General features: G+C 42.9%; 1 protein-coding gene across 2 annotated transcripts in view; it reads right to left on the reverse strand.

Annotated features, from left to right (window-relative positions):
• ARHGEF3 (Rho guanine nucleotide exchange factor 3) overlaps positions 1–10617 on the reverse strand; it is a 184386-nt gene that overhangs the window by 1412 nt on the left and 172357 nt on the right. For both annotated transcript variants that reach the window (XM_015410042.1, XM_015410043.1), the window contains 3 exons: positions 6014–6271; positions 4760–4930; positions 2050–2236 (listed from right to left, as the gene is read on the reverse strand). In XM_015410042.1, coding sequence (XP_015265528.1) covers positions 2050–2236; positions 4760–4930; positions 6014–6271 — 616 coding nt within the window. The remainder of the gene's footprint in view (positions 1–2049; positions 2237–4759; positions 4931–6013; positions 6272–10617) is intronic.

Raw genomic sequence — 10617 nt, forward strand, 5'->3', positions numbered from 1 at the left:
TATATATATATATATATACCGTGTATGTATGTGTGTGTATGTGTGTGTATGTGTGTATATATATATATATAGAGAGAGAGAGAGAGAGACACAGTGGGAGTCTCTTACTGGTGCAACAATAAATACCCATCTTTCAGCGGTGGCAGCAGCAGAGATCCTGCTGCCGGCCCATTCAGGGAGGACAGTCAGCAGTTGCTGCATGCAGCATGTTGTCCTTTTAGATCCTTGCCTCTCGTTTATTTTTGTCTCATTTCCATCCTATCCTCCAAGAAGCTCAGGGAAGCATACATGATTCTCCCTTCCCCATATTATCCTCACAACAGGTAAGCTGGGCTAAGTGTACGTGACTGGCTGAAGACCATCCAGTGAGCTTTATAATGGAATACAGATTTGAACCCATGTCTCCAAGATCCCAGTCCAATACTCTAACCACACCATAATGCCACTACTCTGTCTCTCTCACTGATAAAGGTATACCCCCCCCCCGCAGGGTCCAGCCAACAATGGCCGCTTACTATAACTTCTTATATGCTGCCTTGAGCCAGTTTGTTTTGGCAAGGTGGGATATAAATCGAAAGTAATAAATAAATTAAATAAATAAATTACTGACATACCACCTACAAGGGGTGGAAGTTAGATTGACAAATGACTGTCAGTGATTGCCAGTATGAATGCAGGAAGATTCACGGGAACACCTGGAGGCCTATTTAGCTCTTTTAAACAGCCACTGAACAGACCACCAGCAAACTACTAGCCCATTACCCTAACCAACTGGAAGCTTTCCCCCGCTCTTGCTGAACTTAGGAAGGCAAAAGATAAAGATGAGATGCCAGCAGCAGAAGAGGTAAGTCAGAAGCAGCAAGACTATGAAGTCCTGGGGAGGGAGCATGACCCAGAAGTGGGGCCTAGCTCAATATAAAAGGAGGTCCTCTCCTCCACACAAGTTAGCTGGACAGAAAAGTAACAGACAGGGAGAAGGCAAGCTGAGCTCTCACCTTCAAAGGCAGTAAAAGGTAAAGGTAAAGGTTCCCTTGCTCGAATGCCAGTCGCGTCCGACTCTAGGGTTGCGGTGCTCATCTCCGTTTCAAAGCCGAAGAGCCAGCGCTGTCCGAAGACGTTTCCGTGGTCATGTGGCCGGCATGACTAAACACGAAGGCGCACGGAACGCTGTTACCTTCCCAATGAAGTGGTACCTATTTATCTACTTGCAATTTCTTGCTTTCGAACTGCTAGGTTGTCAGGAGCTGGAACTAGAGACGGGAGCTCACCCCGTCTTGCGGCACCCGGGTCTCGAACTGCTGAACTACTGACCTTTCACAGCCTGCAGTTCAGCGTCTTAACCATTTGAGCCACCGTAGCTCCTTCTAAGGCAGTACCAGCAGCTAATATATCAGATGGAAAGAGTTGCTATCTACTTGGGGAGGGACTGAGTGACAGAGCATCTGCTTTGGATGCAGAGGGCCCCAGGTAAGACTACTGGAATCTCCAGTGAAAAGATGGATCAAGTAGAAGGTGATTTGAAAGATCCTGGAGAGCCACTGCCAGACTAAATAATATTAACTTTGATAGACCTGTGGTCTGACTCATTATAAGGCTCCTTCATCTGTTGACACTGAAGTGAAATGTGTTCAAAGTTGCAAGGAAGATTGGAGGTTCAGAGGGGCCAACAGACTGGGAGTGTCAGCTTAGTAATGCATTATAAAGCATGAAGGATGGAGTGGGATACCCACTCATATCTGAGCAATACTGTCAGCTGACAGGTCTGCATGAATTTTGGCTTCGAGGAAGTCTATTGTTACTGGGATGTCAATTTTCCCCTATAATTTCCTAAAAGGCTTGATCAGGGCAGCATACATGACTCTTCCTTCTTCCTTTTATCCTCACAATAACCCTGTAAGGTATGTTAGGCTAACTCTGCAAGAGTTGCTAGAAAGAAAGACCATGTTTTTACTCTGAATAAACAGTTAAATGACAGCATTTGAACAGAAAGAGGCAAGTCTGGAATTTCACTTTATAACAGAACTCTTAGATAATTTAGCATGCTCTTACTTCTCTCATTGTTGCTAAATGCCCCACGTATGGATCCACCCAATCGTACTTCTCCATCTTGCAAGTCTTCCACCACAAGATCCTTTACAGGGATGGGCTGTCGATACAGTTGGTAGCAAAGCTGCTCATTATGTGTAACAGTTCTAGTGATTACCAGCACTTCTTCAAAGAGAAAGACGTGTAGTTTCTGATCGTAAAGGAAAAAAGTAAGCTGTTGGTTTTACAATATTTACTGGTAAATTCCATAGTTTTTTGTTTTTTTTAAACTAACATAGTTCAACAGTTTACAAGTTAGGAAGCAAAAGAGGGGTATGAACAATCAGTGAGTATTGGGACTTCCCCATCCCCCAATAAAATCAGATACAGAAGAAATTGCCAAGATACTGCTAAAAAGCAATTACCTGAATGTTCTGAAGGGCTCGTAGCTTGAATAATAAGTAAGTAAAAGTGCCTGCAGTGCCCTTTGCTCTTTATAGGAAGCTTTCCCCTGTAATCAGTGGTATATATGAAGAAGCTTATGGATCTGCCTGAAGTATCTCTTCATTGGCCGAGTTCAGACTGGCAGTTTGCCCCGATATAGGCACGTTTCAGAAATGTTCCACAACCGGATTAAGGGACCGTTCACACAGGCACATCTGTCAGGTGTTCCCCCACCCGTACTCAACCCGTCTTGTAATGCTTCGCTCCCGAGTTTAAAAGATATCTGGTGAAAGTGGTAGCAAACCCTGGAAAGCACGATTATCCCGCGTCCATAACGCACCAACAAAGTGTGAATGCCAAAAGCTGAGTTTTTCTTATGTGTTTATGCACATATGTGCATATGCATACATGCGCATAAGTGCATATCTCTAGATTGCCAAAAGGAAAGCCGCGCCTTACAACCGTGCCTCCGGGCCAACAGTGCGCCTCCTCCCGGTATGCTCCCGCATCAGTCGCTGCAGTGTGAACAAGAAAACCCGGAACAGTTTGTTCCGGCTCTTTTTTGCCACGACTCCCTCCCGCTTCAAACTGCCAGTCTGAACTTGGCCATTTACTATCTGATGAGAAACAAGATAAAGCATATGGGGCAAAAGACAAGTCTCTTTGGCAGACCAATTGGAAAGCGCTCCTGAATCTGGAGAAGACAGCCAAGAATTTTCTGAGTGGGCCATCAAAAACCTCTCAGCGTCAATTAAAATTGTATGCTCCAAAATCCATCCATCTGTAGCAGGTTGGATTCCAAACAGATAATTGCTTACTGTTCCACTTTTACATAAAACACTATATGATAAAAATGCTAGTTTCTACTTGCTTTGTATATATGCATTCCAGCCTTGTGAAGTTCAAACTACAGTTTACCATCATGGGTAAATAGTAATAGTATAGGTGAAAAAATGTTGTAGCATTAATTTATATTTATAACTCAAAATACTTTCAATGTGGTTCTTTAAACAATGCTAATACTACCACAACACATACAAAAATGCTATAATGGTCTATGTATTAATGTTATACTGATCTATACAGAATAGCATTACAGTTTAAGTGTATAATTATTTCCACATTTTAGTGAACTATTAAATTCTTTACCTTTTATTGAACTATTAAATTATTCTGAGAACATACTCAAATGTAAAAGGAAATGATATAGAAATCTAAGGTATCTTTTAATCTAAAGCTAATAGAAAGCAGCAGCATGCAAATGTCATTAAGCAAAGGTAAACATCATAAACAGATTAATAACGCATAGCAATAAAATGTCAGAGGGTAGATCCCCTAACATTCATTAAAGGCCTGGTTGGGCAAGAATGGCATCTGGCAGGAGTCTCTAGGAAGTGAACTCTTTTTGTTTTAGCACTGCCAAAGAGAACACCTTACACTTTCACCTACAGTTCTAATTTAATGCAGATCTGGACAGGAATTCCTGACATGAACACAATAAGTGAGGAAGGTAATATGAGAGAGGAATGTATCAGACAAATTCTCTTATGTATTTATTGCATTTCTATGCTGCCTCTTCAGGGAACCTGCCCAATGCGGCTTACAAAATAAAACGTAACACAGACATGAGACACCATAAAAGTTCTTAACTAAAACCCACCATTAAATAGCCAGCCAGAATGTAAAAACATATAACATTTAGCAGCTTAAAACAAGTCTCATAAAATAATTCTCAAGCTAGAAGTAAACTGTAAAACCAGTGTTGAAAAATAAACCCTTTAATTAAGAACATGGTTGCCACCCACCTCACCTCTGAAGGCGGGGGCACACAGAGCAGGACCCGTGAGGAACATCTTAGCTGGCAGGGTGGACACTATGGGAGGACATAGTCCTTGAAGTTCCCTGTCTCCAAGAACAAGCTTGTTGAATTGTGTCTGGAAATTAATGGGTATCCCATGCAGATCCTTCAGCACCACAGTAATATAATCCCTGTATCCTTGACAGTAACCCTGATGCACAGTACCCAGGAAGACACATGACAGACCCTTCTTGTAGGTTACCAGGGTCTCAGAAATGTTCAGATCTATTTCTTAAGCCAAAGCATCTGCAGCTGTCCTCTTATCTTATTTATGAGACCTGATGTTGGCTTCCCAGGATCTCCATAGGAAAATAGTTTTAAAAACCTTTAACTGTAGTATTCTTGACATAAAATCTCATTACCTGCACCGTACAAATTCTTACCAAAGTGAAATAAACGAGTATTTCTTCTTTTAAAAAACTAATTACTTACCGCTCCCCTGTTGTTCTTTAGTTCACCGTGACAACACACAGCACGTGAATTATCTATCAAGGAGTCCTTCTGGGTTTCATCAAGATATATTAGCCTCTCTTTATAATACTGGCATTCTGATTCGCCTGTCTTTTTATTGATTTCTGCTACTATGCCTTGGATGATATTAATCTACGAAAGAGAGGATTGAATATGTGATAAGTAAATTTTGGCTAGTTCTTTTAGTTGTGAAAATAAACTACAACACAATGTAAATATTCTATTTAAGTACTCACTTGAATTACCACTACCCTAAAACATACTTATAGACCAGAAATATTTTGAAATTAGAGAGCGGAAAATAAATTGGCTAAGCAGAAATCCCACTTAAAATAGTGCAGAATGCACCAGACAAAAAAAAATTGATGTAACACAGCTAACCACTACATTAGGTACATGGACTGCACATTTCACACTATTCAACTAAAACAGCACAACTGTGAGACTGAAAGGGAGGGGTAAAAAGATGAAGGGATGGAGGAATGGAGGAATGGCAGCCTTGATCTGTATGCTATTTGTGATTCCAAGATCAGGACCATGACTCATCTTAGAACAATGCTATAATAAGTAGGTTCTATAGCAGTTCTCTTGCTTTTGCTTGTGGAAGGTCTTACACAAGCAGAAATAAATCTTTGGGATTAACGTTTCTTACACAACAGTCCAGCACTAGGTGTAAAGCACACCCCTATGAGATAGACCACATTTGAACAGATTTCACTGTCATGTGCAATCCAGTATCCTATAGAATACACCATATTATAGAATACACCCTTTAACCTGATTTGTAACTTCTATCATAATTCTACATAATACCCACTTCATGTAATGGCCAATGTCAATTTTAATGAGATGACTAAAAGTGGAATAAATTGGTAATTTTCTTCATAAGATTTGTCAGTCATCAACGTTATCTGGAAAGTGCCAAATTTCACTACAGACAATGTAACTACTTCTGTTTATCTCTGTATATATTGGAATATTATTTTAACCTTACACACTGCTTCCATAGTGTAAGGGAGATATTGTCTGTGGGGGGGGAGTGTTTTTATAATTTTATAATTATAATTGCTCGTAATTATAAAATCCAATTAGAAATTCCAGCATTTCAGTTACATGACTCTTTTCCATGCAGGATCCTTGAACTGGCCAAGACAATATTTTAAACATTGATTTAGACAGTCCTATTTAGAGATAACATCTTTGATAAATACATACAGCTTCTTCAAGATGCTGTTGGTCCGGGTGATCATTTGGTGTGTGTCTCAGAATTTCTCTGAGTAGCAACGGATACTTCACCAGACGGCTCCTTGGGATGTCAAGGAAATTCCATAAGTCCAGTTTGCGGCTGAAAGGGGATTCTAAGCAACGCTGGAGAAAGTCTTGTACCCGATGATCCTGCTTTTTGTGATCCAGCAAAGCTTTGGCAGCTACTTGGTTGCTGCAATAGCTATCATAAGAATTCAAGCAAGGCAACTGAGGACAAAAAAATTGGAATAATTAGTGATTCTTGAATTTTCTTCTTTACATATCTCTGTCCTTCCCGCACAATTTAATTTTGATTAATATACTTCCTTCATAGTTTTCAACATTATAATTGTTTGGACAGTGTTTTTGAATGATTAAAAAAGTAAATTAACCAAATATATTTTCTACTGCAGCTGATTAAATACCAGTTATTCAGATGTATTATGATTTGATGGACAAGTGGGTATTCTGCTTGCTACTATTAGTAGTGTAGAGTTAATTGAATTTTTTTTATTATGTAACTTGGGATCCAACAGCAAGCCACCACTACAACACTACACTTGTTTGGGGAAATTTGGAACAATGCACTTGGGCAAATATTATCACTATGCCAGGAACAGCCAACATTGTCAACTGCACTGTTCTACCAATACACTTAACTCTTATGCAGCATATAAAGAGAGTGCTAGCACTATTAATACTAAGAAAAGCTGGGCATGCCACTCTTAATATGAATCAACACTTGTCTTCTGCCCTGGACCGATACAATCGGCTCAAAAATCATTACCTTTCATCACTGTCAGAAGTACTACTGTCCAATACTGCTTTTAAAATCAAACATGGCTTTGATAATTTGCTAATTTAACTGATGTATTTTCCTTTAAAGAGACAAAAGATTGCATTCTATCATTCCCCTCAACTAAAGGAAGCACATTCCATCAATGCAAGAAATTCCTCCACGGGCAGGATTCATCTTCCACCAACATAACTTGCTTTGCCCCAGTGGAACATGCTGCCTTTAGTAGAGATCCTCATGAACTGGAAAAATGCAGTTCGTATTGCTTCGTAAGTTTGTGTCGTGCGTGCGTCAGCCTGCTCTAGCTAGAGATGTAAAATTTCCGGAAATTTTGAAGCTCGGAAAAAAAATTGGGTTTTTTCTGGGTTTTTTTGGGGGGAAACCGAAATTTTCGGAAAAATTGAAAAAAATGCTACATTAGCATTTCTTTTGTCTTTTCTAGATAGAAAGTCATTCTGTTACTTTAGGAACATAAAATATGACTATGGACATTTTTACTTGGCATGAAATTATAACAACTAGCATATTAAAAATATAGTGTATCCAAACAATTATTACAAACAGAATACCCACCCACATGCAAAAACAAAACTGAAACCTTTTTATTTTCTTCTGACAATCGCACCTCCTAAAGGAAGAAATACACCTTGTTCTTGCATTGGAGAGTTCAGTTTGTAACCTAGGACTTGCTTGTCCTCAGTGCACAGAAATTAGATCAATCTGATACCATATATATATATTTTAGAAATGATTTGGAAAATATTTTAACACCTTGTCTTAAAATATTTTATTCATCATGTTAAAATAAAACGTTCCATAATCAATTTTTTTCTTTTCTTTTCTTTTTCCAATTTTTCCGAAAAAAACAAAAAGGCTTCAGGAAAAAAATGGAAAAAACCCAATTTTTTCCCGAATTTTTTCAGTTTTTTTCCGGGCCTTCACATCTCTAGCTCTAGCTGAGGATTATTCAGCTGATGCTGATAACATCCCCCTCAGCACCTCTGAGACTCAACCAACTGATGCTGTCAATGACCCTGAGACGGCAGAGGCAGGTCCTAGTGCCCCGGTTGCTGAGGACAGCATGCACTCCAGCCCCATGAACACTGGGAACACATAAGAGGCAACCCTGAGAGGCAGTACATCAACAACCCAAGATCCTGGGGAGACTTCACAGGCTGTCTCGCCTCTTCTTTCCCTGGAGGCAGGGGAATGCAGGAGGAGCGTGCGCTTGGAGCTCCTCAAGAGGAAGCAGCACGTGGGCCTCGCTGCCTGGCAACTGCCAAATCAAGAGGAGCATCTGGGGCTAATGAGTCAAATGGACGGCTCTCTCACAAGCAACGAGACCCAGCTGTCAGCCACCAACAAAGGATGGGGCTTCAGATGGAGTAGGTCTGGGAGCAACTTGTCACCTTTCTGGAGACACGCAACCACACCACCCAGACCTGTTCCTATCTGCAACTGCACTGGTGACAGTGATCCATGCTATGATCACCTTGAGATTAGACTACTGTAATGTTGTCTACATGGGGCTGCCCTTAACTCAAATCTGGAAGCTTCAGCTGGTGCAGAACGTGGTGTCCAGGCTGCTGCTGGGACTCCCCATGTGGGAGCACATCCAGCCTGTGCTGAAAGCACTGCAATGGCTACCTATAGCGTACCGAATTTGCTTCAAGGTGCTGGTGCTTACCTTTAAAGCCTTTTATGGCTTTACCTACCCGAGGGACTGCCTTTCCCCACATGCTCCCCAGAGAGCACTACGGTCAGGGTCTCAAAATCGTCTGACCCACCCTGGCCTTAAGGACGCCAGGCTGGCATCAATTAGGGCCAGGGCCACCTCAGTGGCAGCTCCAACCTGGTGGAATGAGCTTCTGGAAGAGATGAGGGCCCTGTGGGACCTTCTACAGTTCTGCAGGGCCTGTAAAACAGAGCTCTTCCACCAGGCCTTCAGGTAAGGAGCTGCACCTAACTGAGACCCTGTGCCCAATATCATCACCCAGCTTGAGCATGCCAATAGGGAAATCAACCGCTGACTGTATGTTTATTACATATGCTGCTACTACTGTACTGCCATCACCATACAAATTGTTTTAGTAACCATGTTGTGTTTTATGCAGATATTTATATTGTTGTTTTATCTGTTGCAACTTTTATGTAAGCACCCTGAGCCCGCATTGGTGGGGAGGGTGGGGTACGACTCAAATAATAATAAAAAAAATAAACTCCTGAACTTTTGGCTTTGACCCCAGACCTGCTTGACTACGCCACTTGGACCTGCTCAGACTCTGCTTCTTGGACCCTCGGCTGGCTTCTCTTGTGTATGACTCTTGGACTGAGCTCTCGACTTTGTGCTTCTGGTTAGTGATGCTGTCTTGTCCCCTTGGTCTTGGCTGAGTCTGCTCTGACCCAGGACAGTTTGTTCAAAAACCGAACAGGTTCATAGCCACGCAAACCCCACTGAAAGGGACTGCAGTCCATTTAAATGGGTTTTTCAGAAAGCCTAGAAGACAGCTGAGTGGTGGGGAGCAGCCTGCCCTCCGCCATTTAGCCATTTGGGCTTTCTTGTGGAGTCCCTTTAAACTCCCTGCCGCTCAGCTATTTTATGGGGTTTCTTGTGCCTTTAAAGTTCAAAGGGATTGCACAAGCAAGTCCAAAAAATAGCTGAGTGATGGGGAGTTTAGAGATCAGCTGCTTAGCTGTTTTTAAAGCTTTCGTGGGGAACAGAAAGCAGGAGTTTAAAGGGACTTGGATTACCTTTAAACCCCTGCTTTCTTATCTATCCATGAAACGCCATGAACTGCTTTAAAAGTTCATGAAAGTTCATGACAGTTGTCCCGCCCCTGAGGCCGCGGGACGTGCTAACCGGGCACCGGGGACCCCGACAGACCCTGCAAGACCCCCTAGGCCTGACTCACCAAGCGAGATGAAGACCAGTGGTCCGGGGAGGGAGTTGGGAGCAGGGGGCCCTCCCTACTCAGGCTGTGTTGGCAGGGCACGGAGACAAGACCGGGGTTCAAGAGGCAGTACTCCGGAAGAGGAAAGGGGCGGTGGTTGCTTCCCCAACTGGCCAGGAGCGGGCGCAACGCAGTGGGTACAGGTGCAGACCAACGGCGCAGTCCCAGAGGCCGCCTGAGCCGCCGCTGGCGCATTGCACTCGCCCTGGAGACGCCCTGCTGGCGTCCAAGCTGATAAAGGAGGGCGTGGCCCGAGTCTGAGGGCGGATGGGTGGTCCTTGGAGCGGGGCGGGGAGATAAAAGGCAGGGTGGAGAAGGGGCCGGGGAGGAGGAGTGCGCTGTGGAACTGAGTGGGACGCTGACTGAGAGACAAGAAACAGCAAAGAGAGAGAAGGAAGTACGCAGCGTGCTGGCAGAGGGACTCTAACCCTGTCCCCTGCCTGCCTGAGGCCCCTCACCTCCCTCTCCCTTTTTGGATCCCACCGCTCTGTCTCCCCCGCCAGAGTCAGGTCGCAAACCCTGGCACCATAGCCACTGGGGGCGCCGCACCAGAGTCCAAAGGAGAGCGTGACAACAGTAGACACGTCATGAACTTGGGTTCATGAACCATGAACAGGGCAAAATTCCTGACAAATTTTGTTTCATGGTTTGGTTCATGGCCATCCCTAGCCCTTAGCTCTGTCAAGCAATAAGATACAAAACCACTGTGATTAGATGATATTAAATGGTTGGACTGTTTGCGCTACTCATTCTTTGCGCCATTTTACTAGCTGTTATATTGCCTGATTGCCATGATAACCAACTTTCTCTTCAACTTTCTAACCTTC

This window comes from Gekko japonicus, unplaced genomic scaffold, assembly GCF_001447785.1.
Source record: "Gekko japonicus isolate JY-2015 unplaced genomic scaffold, Gekko_japonicus_V1.1 scaffold259, whole genome shotgun sequence".
Classification (NCBI taxonomy): Eukaryota; Metazoa; Chordata; class Lepidosauria; order Squamata; family Gekkonidae; genus Gekko; species Gekko japonicus.